Source organism: Salvelinus sp. IW2-2015, linkage group LG25 (assembly GCF_002910315.2).
Source record: "Salvelinus sp. IW2-2015 linkage group LG25, ASM291031v2, whole genome shotgun sequence".
Taxonomy (NCBI): Eukaryota; Metazoa; Chordata; class Actinopteri; order Salmoniformes; family Salmonidae; genus Salvelinus; species Salvelinus sp. IW2-2015.
Genome location: NC_036865.1, coordinates 8328139 through 8341462, shown reverse-complemented (window position 1 = coordinate 8341462; position 13324 = coordinate 8328139). Strand labels below are relative to the sequence as shown.

Below are 13324 nucleotides of genomic sequence, written 5' to 3'. Positions count from 1 at the left end.
ATAGGATTTTCAATGGGAATCAATTGTTTGGTCACCACAAGGAAAGTAAAACAAGCGTGTGTGTATTTGTATAGTATTAGTGTTGATGCTTTTTGGTGTTACAAGAGTTTGTGCTGTTCCTAGTTTGAGGTGGAGAATGCTGCTCTGAGAGAGACCAACATTCAGCAGGAGGCTCAGATCCAGGAGTTACAGAAGCAGATGCAGGGTAAGGACCACAGAAAAGACACACACACATACCCAAGTCCCCTGGCTAGACATTTTAAAGTCTCTGTTTCATTTATGTGTTCCAGCCCTGGAGCAAAAGCGAGGAGTTGGTGTACAGTCTAAGCCCGGGGAAGCCCAGCGTCTCAGCAGCCTGACATTTGGCTGTTTCCAGGTACGAGGGAAGAACCCCCAGGTTCTAACAGGCCCCGAGCCCGTCCAGAGGACCCTCAGAACCCAGCCCGAGGCCGAAGGGGGGAACAACACTGGTCAGTCCCTACCTCCTCATATCTACTGGATGACCATCACGGATCATTTCTATGACTATCAATGTCGTACTACAGATGAAGGATCTTAATTTGAGCCTGTTTTCTACAGCAGAAAAATTGTCCTACAGCAACAGGAAATGTGAATTATAATTCATGGAGATTTTTGTAGCGGTTGATACATTTTTTGTCAAGGCAAATCATGTCTGACATTTAAGTGGAAATTACAAACTTTAGAAGCCTTTTTAAACTTTGAATATACTACACGTTTGCATTTCCTGCCCTACAGGACAATTCTTAGCAACAAAAGAGTGATCAAATGAAGATCCTACATCTTATGTTCTTCACTTCTGGTCCAGGAGAACCACTAGTCCAGTGGATAGGTGAAATGATTGTTCCATTTTATGATACAAGTATCAAACATGGTACACTAATACTAGATACCTTAAGGAACATTTTAAAGATTGAGGCTGTCTGGGAAGCCTGTCAGTCAATCAGGGTGGCCACTTTAATAAAATGACTGCCATGTGGATTTCCTGGTAGAAGAAAACATGGTAATATCATGCCAAACAATAATGTTATCTACCAACTAAAAAAAAACACAGATAATATAGACAATTCTGATCATAGAGTGCACTTAAGATCTTAATAGGGGTCATTTTGAGGTAATTTTGACCATAGTCCAGCGGCTACGTATTATTATTTGTCATGGAGCCACCAAATTTCACACATCTGTCAGCACTCTGACAATGGCGTCGGAGGGGATGGCTGCCGTTTTACAGGCTCCTAACCATTTACATTTACATTTAAGTCATTTAGCTGACGCTCTTATCCAGAGCGACTTACAAATTGGAAAGTTCATACATATTCATCCTGGTCCCCCCGTGGGGAATGAACCCACAACCCTGGCGTTGCAAGCGCCATGCTCTACCAACTGAGCCACACTAACCAATTGTGCTATTTTGTGTGTGTTTTGGCATTGTTTGTAACTTATTTTTTACTTCTTTTGAACATAATGTTGATGCTCTTATGACCGAAAATAGCTTCTAGATATCAGAACAGCAATTACTCACCTTGAACTGGACGAAGGTTTTTTCTTTAATGAGTCGGACGCAAAGGATATAATGTTGCTCCCAGACAAGGCCCAAATCCCCGTCATTCACATGAAGAAAATAAGGAAATAAAGGGGGCGGAGATCAGGGTGCCTTGTGAGAATTAGTTGGCGAGTGGGTAACCCGCCTCTACCATCCGTTCTATTGGCCAATGTGCAATCACTGGAGAATAAACTGGATGAGCTCCGTTTGAGACTATCTTACCAACGAGACATTAAAAACGGTAAAATATTATGTTTCATCGAGTCGTGGCTGAACGACGACACGGATAATATACAGTTGACTGGGTTTTCCATTCATCGGCAGGACAGAACAGCTACGTTCAGTAAGATGAGGGGTGGGAGTTTGTCTATTTGTCAATAACAGCTGGTGTGCAATGTCTAATATTAAGGTAGTCTCTAGGTCTTGCTTGCCTGAGGTAGTGTGGTCTACAGCTTATCATGAGGTACTCTATCTACCAAGAGAGTTTTCATCTATATTTTTCTTAGCCATCTATTTACCACCACAAACCAACGCTGGCACTAAGACCGCACTCAAGGAGCTGTATAAGGCCATAAGTAAACACGAAAATGCTCATTGTGAAGCGGTGCACCTAGTGGCCGGGACTTTAATGCAGGCGAACTTACATCCGTTTTAACTCACTGCAACCTCTGGTTGGGGGAAAAAACTCTAGACCACCTTTACTCCACACACAGAAACGCGTACAAAGCTCTCCCTCACCCTCCATTTGGAAAATCTGACCATAATTCTATCCTCCTGATTCCTGCTTACAAGCAAAAACTAAAGCAGGACGTGCCAGTGACTCACTCAATACAGAAGTGGTCAGATGACGCGGATGCTAAGCTACAGGAGTGTTTTGCTAGCACAGACTAGAATATGGCATTGAGGAGTATACCACCTCAGTCACCGGCTTCATCAGTAAATGCATCGACGACGTCGTCCCCACAGTGACCGTATATACATATCCCAACCAGAAGCCAACATTCACAAGGCCGCGTGCTTAGTCCCCTCCTGTACTCCCTGTTCACCCACGACTGCGTGGCCAAGCACGACTCCAACACCATCATTAAGTTTGCTGACGACACAACGGTGGTAGTCCTGATCCCCGACAACAATGAGACAGCCTATAGGGAGGAGGTCAGAGACCTGGCAGTGTGGTGCCAGGACAACAGCCTCTCCCGCAACGTGAGCAAGATGAAGGAGATGATCGTGGACTACAGGAAAAGGAGGGCCGAACAGCCCCCTTCACATCGACAGGGCTGTAGTGGAGTGGGTTCAGATTTCAAGTTCCTTGGTGGCCACATCACCAACAAACTATCATGGTCCAAACACATCAAGAAAGTCATGAAGAGGGCATGACAACGCCTTTTCCCCCTCAGGAGACTGAAAAGATTTGGCATGAGTCCCCAGATCATCGAGAGCATCCTGACCAGTCGCATCTCCACCTGGTATGGCAACTGCTCGAGCATCTGACCGTAAGGTGGTCAGTGGGGCCAAGCTTTCTGACATCCAGGACCTATATACTAGGCTGTGTCAGTGGAAAGCCCAAAAAATTGTCAAAGACTCCAGTCACCTAAGTCATAGACTGTTCTCTAATGCTACCGCACAGCAAGCGATACCGGTGCGCCAAGTCTAGGTCCAAAAGGATCCTTAACAGCTTCTACCCCCAATCCATAAGACTGCTGAACAATTAATCAAAGGGCCACCCGGACTATTTGCAATTACACTCTGCTGCGACTCGCTGTTTATTATCTACGCTTAGTCACTTTACCCCTACCTATATGTACAAATTACCTCGACTAATCTGTATCCCTGCACATTGACTCAGTACCGGACCCCCTGTATATAGCCTCATTATTGTTATTTTATTGTGTAACTTTTTTGTTTTTGTTCCAGCGCAGATTGTGTCCATATTTATTAAATTACTTGTGGTTGGATTGATGTGTGGATCTGCAACAAAGGAGAGACCTTGTAAGCAGGTTGCATAACGTAAAGGTGATGAGGATGAATCTATTAAACCAATACATCTCAAATAAGGAAATTACATGACCTCTTAATGTTATAACTTAACTAAAATAGACATGGAAAATAGGAAACAAACGTACTCTTTACTTGGACGCACACAACTGGAAAGAAACTGAGGAATGGCTTGACAGGATTTAAATACCAACTGAAGGTGTGAATGAGCCTATCAAGGCAGGCCTGATAATTAGTGACAGGTGTGTGGCATTGAGAGGGAGTCAACAGGTGAAATCGACTTGGTTGATCAAGTTAATCTCAGTAGTATGCTGCTCCACTCAGGGCTTTTGTACAGCCGCCAACCAGCTGCATTTGGCTGTATTGGACAAGATTCACAAAGCCATATCTCCATAACACTCTACTCAGCAAACTGGATGTAGTCTATCACAGTGCCATCCGTTTTGTCACCAAAGCCCCATTCACTACCCACCACTGCGACCTGTGTGCTCTCGTTGGCTGGTCCTCACTACATATTTGTCGCCAAACCCACTGGCTCCAGGTCATCTATAAGTCTTTGCTAGGTAAAGCCCCGACTTATCTCAGCTCACTGGTCACCATAGCAACATCCGTAGCACGCGCTCCAGCAGGTATATTTAACTGGTCATCCCCAAAGCCACCACTTACTTTGGCTGCCTTTCCTTCCAGTTCTCTGCTCTCAGTGACTGGAACGAATTGCAAAAATCACTGAAGCTGGAGTCTCATATCTCCCTCTCTAACTTTAAGCATCAGCTGTCAGAGCAGCTTACCGATGGCTGTGTACAGGTACAGTGAATCTGTAACTAGCACACCCTACTACCTCATCCCCATATTGTTATTTATCCTCTTGCTCTTTTGCACCCCAGTATCTCTACTTGCACATCATCATCTGCACATCTATCACTCCAGTGTTAATGCCAAATTGTAATTATTTTGCCTCTATGGCCTATTCATTGCCTTACCTCCCTACTCTTCTACATTTGCACACACTGTACATAGATTTTTCTATTGTGTTATTGACTGTATGTTTGTTTATCCCATGTGTAACTCTGTGTTGTTGTTTATGTCGCACTGCTTTGCTTTATCTTGGCCAGGTCGCAGTTGTAAATGAGAACTTGTTCTCAACTGGCCTACCTGGTTAAAGAAAGGTGGAAAAATAATAATCATAATAATATTTGGTTCCTAAAGCCCAATGATGGCTTAAAATGTTCGAGGGGGTCTGGAAAACACAATAAAATGGCCCAAAGATGCCATATATACATATCCTTTATTTTATTTTTGTTGAAAAGTGGGTTAAACGTGTGCCAACTTAATGTTTTTTTAAGGTTTTCATGGATAGTTCCAATAATTTACAGGTGAACACTCTAAAAAGTAATATGTGTATTCCCTGAAATCTACTGAATGCAATGATATATAATATGATATTCTGTTTTGTTTTACATTTGAAGTAATTTGACTGGAAACCTGCCCTGTACACGTCACTTTAAGTAAAATCCCATAGGAATGCATTATGTCCAGCTGAGAGACAGGTAACTCATTAAGACCTTTCAGTCTTTACACAAAGTGAGTAAACTGCTACATAAAGATGTAATAATCTATTAAACTCTGAAAGACCCCATTTCCAAAATGACCGCTAACCAGCTACTTTGGTTCTAGTTGGACAGGATTCACATGGCCATATTGCCATAAATAATTGGTACATATACAGCCCAATGATGGCTTAAAATGGTGGGACGGTAGCGTCCCATCTGGCCAACATCTGGTGAAATGTTGAATCTTTTTTGGTTACTACATGATTCCATATGTGTTATTTCATAGTTTTGCGCTAACACGCCTTATGAAGCTTAACTAATCATAATTCCTTTGATTAGTTGAATCAGGCGTGTTAGTACTGGGCTGAAACAAAAGCCTGCACAGCATAGTCTGTGGGTCATTGAACATTGATTTGGTATGTTATTTGGTACATGATATTGAGATGGAGTGTGTTTGTTTACTTTGACAGATAACGGTACTAACCAGACATCAGTCTCCTCCGGGGCAGAGAGTGGAGGCCACAGACCAGCAGATGCTACCTCAGAGGACGAGACTGAGAGTGTGTGTGAGAGCGCAGGAGGGCCAGAGTTTCGCTGTGTGTCCTCTGTGCTCTCCATTGCTGCTTCAGAGGGCGAGGGTGGACGTTTCAGTGAGGGAGGGGGGTGTCCGCTGAAGTACACCCGTCCCGGCAGCGATACCTACCTCACGGCGTCCGATGACAGCAGCTCTCTGTTCGATGATGACATGGAGCGTACTAAGCGCCCCCACTTCCACCTGCCGGGGTCCGGGGAGGGGGGGCTGGCGGAGAAGGACGGGGTCAGGGAGAGGAAGCTTGAGGACTGCTCCTCGGACGAACTCAACAAACGCTTCCAGTCCCAGAGACTAGACTCTTCGTCCTCCTCCAGTGACCCCTCCAACACCCCTAGCCCCATCCTCACCCCCATCCTCACCCCCAAACGCCCCACCTCCACCCAGGACTCCAGAGACCTCCCTGCCTCCCCCAAGCAGCCCCGCCTGCGGACGACCGCTGGATTTGGCGTGATGAGCGTGGCCCTGGCCAAGAGACACCTGAGCCAGCCGCCAATCAGCACGGAGGCGGCTCATGGACGGACGCGCAACGCCATCAGCATGCTCCGCCCCCTTAGGCCCCAGGAGACCGACCTGGATCAGGAACAGGAGGTCAGCATGGAGACAAGTAGAGACACGCCGCCTCAGCCAGCCACCAAGCCAACCTTGCGCACCTCACCAGCCTCACTCGCCACGGACGAAGAGGAGCCCCCAGAGAGCCCAGACCCCCCTCCCACGGTGCCAGGGAGCAAGCCACCAACACCCCCTCTACACAGGTTCCCCTCCTGGGTGAGCACTAAGTTCTATATACCTTTTATTGTACATACTTTGAGTGTTTTATGCTTTACTTGTGTTGACTGTTCCTTTAGGAAAGCCGGATATATGCAGTGGCTAAGTCTGGCATCAGGCTGTCAGAGACCTCATGTACAGACCAGACAAGCAAAGGTGAGCGAGAGACGACGTTATTACGGGGTCAGTACCGTTCTGCCATTGGCCCTGTGTTTTGGAGAAGGCTCTGTGATTGGCTGATTGGACTGTCATCTCTGTTCCAGACCCCTCCCTCCAGTCCTCGTACCCTGCTTTTGTGCTCTACACATCCCTCATCTATAAGAACATGACCACGCCTGTTTACACTACGCTGAAGGGGGTAGGTGTGTGCGTGTGTACGTGCGAGTGTGCAAATATACTGTGTGTGTGTCACCCACAGAAGTCCTGTTTTAATGTGACCCTCTAGTGTGTGTGTGTGTGTGTGTGTCAAGCTGATGGTGTATATTACCTTTTCTAGAAAGCCACTCTGCTGAGCAGTAGTCCATTCTCAGAGGAGTCGTGCAGCTCAGAGGAGTCGTGCAGCTCAGAGGAGTCGTCCAGCTCAGAAGTAGAGGAAGCATCTAAATGTAGCTCACACCCCTCTAGATCCGGCCCCCGCAAGAACAGCAACCCCGGCAGCCCCCGCTCCCTCAAGAGAGGTACTGCGCACACACACGGACACTTCATAAATACAGACTCACACACACACACACGGTCAGATACCTCACACACACACACACACACACACACTACAAGAAAACTCACACAAGAGTACGAATCTCACGTTGCTTCCTATTAAAACCAAATCCATACGTGTTTATTACCATGTTCTCATGACTGTCTGTGTTGTCCCTGCTGGTCCAGCAGTGTCCATGACGTCCATGACATCAGAGAGTGACTATGCCATTCCTCCTGATGCCTACTCTACTGACACAGAGTGTTCTGAGCCAGAGCAGAAGCTGCCCGAGACCTGCTCCAGCACCCGCGACAATGGCAAGAGTGTAAGAACATCTTTTTGTTGAGCACAAACCACGTTTCTCTCTCTCTACCTAGGTTTCCATCCAACTGGCGACACATTTTCATTCCAATATTCTAAAATCGGCGTGGAACAATATGCCACCAGCGGGGTGTTTCCATCCAACTGACTCGTTGCGGATAAAAAAGCGGTGCGTGATGACGTACTGCACATATAAAAACACTTTAGCAGTTAAGTTCCCATGTACAGTGGGGAGAACAAGTATTTGATACACTGCCGATTTTGCAGGTTTTCCTACTTACAAAGCATGTAGAGGTCTGTCATTTTTATCATAGGTACACTTCAACTGTGAGAGACGGAATCTAAAACAAAAGTCCAGAAAATCACATTGTATGATTTTTAAGTAATTAATTTGCATTTTATTGCATGACATAAGTATTTGATCACCTACCAACCAGTAAGAATTCCGAGCTCTCACAGACCTGTTAGTTTTTCTTTAAGAAGCCCTCCTGTTCTCCACTCATTACCTGTATTAACTGCACCTGTTTGAACTCGTTACCTGTATAAAAGACACCTGTCCACACAACTCAATCAAACAGACTCCAACCTCTCCACAATGGCCAAGACCAGAGAGCTGTGTAAGGACATCAGGGATAAATTGTAGACCTGTACAAGGCTGGGAGGGCTACAGGACAATAGGCAAGCAGCTTGATGAGAAGGCAACAACTGTTGGCACAATTATTAGAAAATGGAAGAAGTTCAAGATGACGGTCAATCACCCTCGGTCTGGGGCTCCATGCAAGATCTCACCTCGTGGGGCATCAATGATCATGAGGAATGTGAGGGATCAGCCCAGAACTACACGGCAGGACCTGGTCAATGACCGAAGAGAGCTGGGACCCAAGTCTCAAAGAAACCATTAGTAACCACTACGCCGTCATGGATTAAAATCCTGCAGCGCACGCAAGGTCCCCCTGCTCAAGCCAGCGCATGTCCAGGCCCGTCTGAAGTTTGCCAATGACCATCTGGATGATCCAGAGGAGGAATGGGAAAGGTCATGTGGTCTGATGAGACAAAAATAGAGCTTTTTGCTCTAAACTCCACTCGCCGTGTTTGGAGGAATAGAAGGATAGTACAACCCCAGAACACCATCCCAACCGTGAAGCATGGAGGTGGAAACATCATTCTTTGGGGATGCTTTTCTGCAAAGGGGACAGGACGACTGCACCGTATTGAGGGGAGGATGGATGGGGCCATGTATCGCGAGATCTACACCAACAACCTCTTCCCTCAGTAAGAGCATTGAAGATGGGTCGTGGCTGGGTCTTCCAGCATGACAACGACCCGAAACACACAGCCAGGGCAACTAAGGAGTGGTCCGTAAGAAGCATCTCAAGGTCCTGGAGTGGCCTAGCCAGTCTCCAGACCTGAACCCAATAGAACATCTTTGGAGGGAGCCGAAAGTCCGTATTGCCCAGCGACAGCCCCGAAACCTGAAGGATCTGGAGAAGGTCTGTATGGAGGAGTGGGCCAAAATCCCTGCTGCAGTGTGTGCAAACCTGGTCAAGAACTACAGGAAACGTATGATCTCTGTAATTGCAAACTAAGGTTTCTGTACCAAATATTAAGTTCTGCTTTTCTGATGTATCAATACTTATGTCATGCAATAAAATGCAATTAATTACTTAAAATCATACAATGTGATTTTCTGGATTTTTGTTTTAGATTCCGTCTCTCACAGTTGAAGTGTACCTAATGATAAAAATTACAGACCTCTACATGCTTTGTAAGTAGGAAAACCTGCAAAATCATCAGTGTATCAAATACTTGTTCTCCCCACTGTATGTACCAAATAAAATAAAAAATTAAAGTTCTATGTGTTTCCATTGCATTTTCAACTCTACCGATGGTTTTGTCTCATCAACTGTTCCAGTAATACAGCGAACTTGCCCAATCTGGTTTTGGCGCATGCTCTCTTGACAAGAGTTTGCTGATAAAGTGGACAGGTTATGTGATGAAATATGGATAATCATTTTATTTGATAATTGGCAACCAAGCAGCGATCATCATGTCACCAGCAATCAAATAATAGCCTACCCTCGATATTTAGCCTATTGGAGATTTGTATGATCACCTGTAGTTAATCACCGTGTGAAGTCCGTAACTTCTTTCATCTGCTGATAAACTTTTCATGCTTTTCCACATCATGGTGGTAGGCCGACACCGTGACATATCATCGCGTGACTCCAAGTTTACTTCGAATTGATGGTTATTATATCAATATTTGCACATAAAGGTGTTTCCACCTTTTATAAGTCTGGTAATTCATGCGCATGAAATGGTTGGATGTAAGAACAGTGACTGTTTTTTTCTCTCAATACAGTGACACAGCCAACACAGAGTGCATTCAGAAAGTATTCAGACCCCTTGACTTTTTCCACATTTTGTTACGTTACAGCCTTATTCTAAAATTGATTAAAATAAATAATCAGCAATCTACACACTATACCCCATAATCACAAAGCGAAAACAGTTTTTTTGAAATGTTAGCAAATTTATAAAATAAAAAAAATAGGGGCTTTACTTGGCTCATTGCGCTCTAGTGACTGCTTGTGGCGGGCCGGGCGCCTGCAGGATGTCTTCGGTCATCAGTTGAATGGTGTTTCAACTGATGACACATTGGTGCAGCTGGCTTCCGGGTTAAGCGAGCGGGTGTTAAGAAGCGTGACTTGGCGGGTCATGTTTCGGAGGATGCATGACTCGACCTTCGCCTCTCCCGAGCCCGTTGGGGAGTTAGAGCGATGAGAAATTGGGGAGAAAATATTTTTTATATAAAAAATACATATAAAAAAAAATAGAAATACCTTATTTACATAAGTATTCAGACCCTTTGCTATGAGACCGGAAATTGAGCTCAGGTGCATCCTGTTCCCATTGATCATCCTTGAGATGTTTCTACAACTTGATTGGAGTCCGCCTGTGGTAAATTCAATTGATTGGACATGATTTGGAAAGGCACACACCTGTCTATATAAGGTCACACAGTTTACAGTGCATGTCAGAGCAAAAACCAAGCCATGAGGTCGAAGAAATTGTCCGTAGAGCTCCGAGACAGGATTGTGTCGAGGCACAGATCTGTGTGACATTAGTGCTAGTACGAACTTGGACCCAGGCGCAGAGAAACACAGCAGGCAGAGGTAAGGGTAAAACAACAAAGCAAGGGCACACGAGAACACTGAACAAAACATGAGAGCTGAGCAACTGGCCCAGTCCACAGAGGAACCTAAAGTCATCCTAAGTCATCCAGCATGTGATCCCAATAAGCCCAATCAGGGTCACCTGGATACTAGAAGAAACCCAAGGGTGCTCTCCAGTGGCAACCTGACCTGTGACAGGAGCTTATCGTTCTGGCCATCCGGATTGACAACCGGCTTCGGGAACGTCGTCATGAGCGGATGGAGGGATCCCGAGTCGGTTCCAGTGTTTCGGGCCCCGCTGAGGGAGTCGATTCTTCATTTGTTCCACTGCCGTATGCTGGGCCTGTACCCCGTCAGGGTTCTCAATTTGGCGATGGTTCTCCTTCATATCCTTCAGAGGAGCCGATGCAATTGGGAGACACCACACGTTCCGCTCTGGAGAGTCAGATACAGTCTCCTGTGGACTGTGCCAGTTTGATACTAGAATAAACCCAAGGGTGCTCTTCAGTGGCAACCACAGGTAGTACACTCAAGGGAGAAAACCTGACCTGTGACAATCTGAAGAAGAGTACCAAAACATTTCTGCAGCATTGAAGGTCCCCAAGAACACAGTGGCCTCCATCATTCTTAAATGGAAGACTGAGCAATCGGGGGAGAAGGGCCTTGGTCAGGGAGGTGACCAAGAACCCAATGGTCACTCTCACAGAGCTCCAGAGTTCCTCTGTGGAGATGGGAGAACCTTCCGGAGAGTGGTCAGACAGAAGCCACTCCTCAGTAAAAGGCACATGATAGCCCACTTGGAGTTTGCCAAAAGGCACCTAATGGACTTTCAGATTATGAGAAACAAGATTCTCTGATCTAATGAAACCAAGATTGGCCTTTGGCTTGAATGCCAAGCGACATGTCTGGAGGAAACCTTGCACCATCTCTACGGTGAAGCATGGTGGTGGCAGCATCATGCTGTGGGGATGTTTTTCAGCGGCAGGGACTGGGAGACTAGTCAGAATTGAGGGAAATGTGAACAGAGCAAAGTACAGAGAGATGAAAACCTGCTCCAGAGCACTCAGGACCTCCGACTGGGGGCGAAGGTTAACCTTCCAACAGGTCAACGACCCTAAGCACACAGACAAGACAATGCAGGAGTGGCTTCAGGACAAGTCTCTGAATGTCCTTGAGTGGCCCAGCCAGAGCCCGGACTTGAACCCGATCGGACATCTCTGGAGAAACCTGAAAATAGCTGCGCAGCGACGCTCCTCATTCAACCTGATAGAGCATTGAGAGGATATGCAGAGAAGAATGGGTGACACTCCCCAAATACAGGTGTGCAAAGCTTGTAGCGTCATACCCAAGAAGAATCGAGGCTGTAATCGCTGCCTAAGATGCTTCAACAAAGTACTGAGTAAGGGGTCTGTATACTTACAGTATGTAAATATAATATTTCCGTTTTTTATTTCTAAAAAACTGTTTTTGGAAACTCCCGGGTGGCACAGTGGTCTAGGGCACTGCAGCGCTAGCTGCGCCACCAGAGTCTCTGGGTTTGCGCCCAGGATCTGTCGCAGCCGGCCGCGACCGGGAGGTCCGTGGGGCGACGCACAATTGGCCTAGCGTCGTCCGGGTTAGGGAGGGTTTGGCCGGTAGGGATATCCTTGTCTCATCGCGCTCCAGCGACTCCTGTGGCGGGCCGGGCGCAGTGCGCGCTAACCCCAGGGGGCCAGGTGCACGGTGTTTCCTCCGACACATTGGTGCGGCTGTCTTCCGGGTTGGAGGCGCGCTGTGTTAAGAAGCAGTGCGGCTTGGTTGGGTTGTGCTTCGGAGGACGCATGGCTTTCGACCTTCGTCTCTCCCGAGCCCGTACGGGAGTTGTAGCGATGAGACAAGATAGTAATTACTAGCGATTGGATACCACGAAAATTGGGGAGAAAAGGGGGTAAAATAAAAAATAAAAACCTGTTTTTGCTTTGTCTTTATGAGGTAATGTGTAGATTGATGAGGGGAAAAAACGATTTAATAAATTTTAGAATAAGGTTATAACGTAACAAAATGTGGAAAAAGTCAAGGAGTTAAGACTTTCCGAATGCACTGTATACCATACAGCTGATACTATACACACACACACACCACTCCCCACCTCGTGGGTTTCTAGGAGCCCATGGAGAAGTCAGGGTACCTCCTGAAGATGGTGAAGACGTGGAAGAAGACTTGGAAGAGGCGCTGGTTTGTCCTCAAAGATGGAGAGCTGCTCTATTACAAGTCACCGGTCAGTTAAAGAAAGTAACACACACTCGCTCAAATCACGTATGCCAACTGTCCTCAAGAGTTTGCTTTGAAATGAATGTGTACTGACACTGTTTGGATCTGTTATTTATGTTTTGTGTATAGCTGAGGTTATATTTAGTGTGTGCTTTTCTGCCATGTCTCCTTGTACAGGCTCGAGTCTACAGAAAACTCATGTTAATTTGAGCCAGTTTGCTAAAATAAAGGAAATTTGAATTATTATGTGGATTATAATTAATATTTAAAAAATTCAGGGTTGATACATTTTTTGTTTGGCCAAATTAAGTCTGACATTTTAAAATGGAAATTACCAACTTTAGAAGCCTTTTTAAAGCTTGAATACAACACACATCAACAAAAGAGTGATCAAATGAAGATATAGGTCTGTAGCTCTCA

At 45.9% G+C, this 13324-nt stretch overlaps 1 protein-coding gene across 2 annotated transcripts in view; it reads left to right on the top strand.

The window, feature by feature from the left end:
* plekhh2 (pleckstrin homology domain containing, family H (with MyTH4 domain) member 2) overlaps positions 1-13324 on the top strand; it is a 76198-nt gene that overhangs the window by 50491 nt on the left and 12383 nt on the right. Inside the window, exons 6-13 of one of the 2 annotated variants that reach the window (XM_023970301.2) lie at positions 124-205; positions 291-470; positions 5577-6463; positions 6544-6619; positions 6727-6821; positions 6960-7140; positions 7349-7482; positions 12798-12911. In XM_023970301.2, coding sequence (XP_023826069.1) covers positions 124-205; positions 291-470; positions 5577-6463; positions 6544-6619; positions 6727-6821; positions 6960-7140; positions 7349-7482; positions 12798-12911 — 1749 coding nt within the window. Of the gene's footprint in view, positions 1-123; positions 206-290; positions 471-5576; positions 6464-6543; positions 6620-6726; positions 6822-6959; positions 7141-7345; positions 7483-12797; positions 12912-13324 lie in introns of both variants that reach the window. The other variant, XM_023970300.2, reaches the window with a different exon arrangement.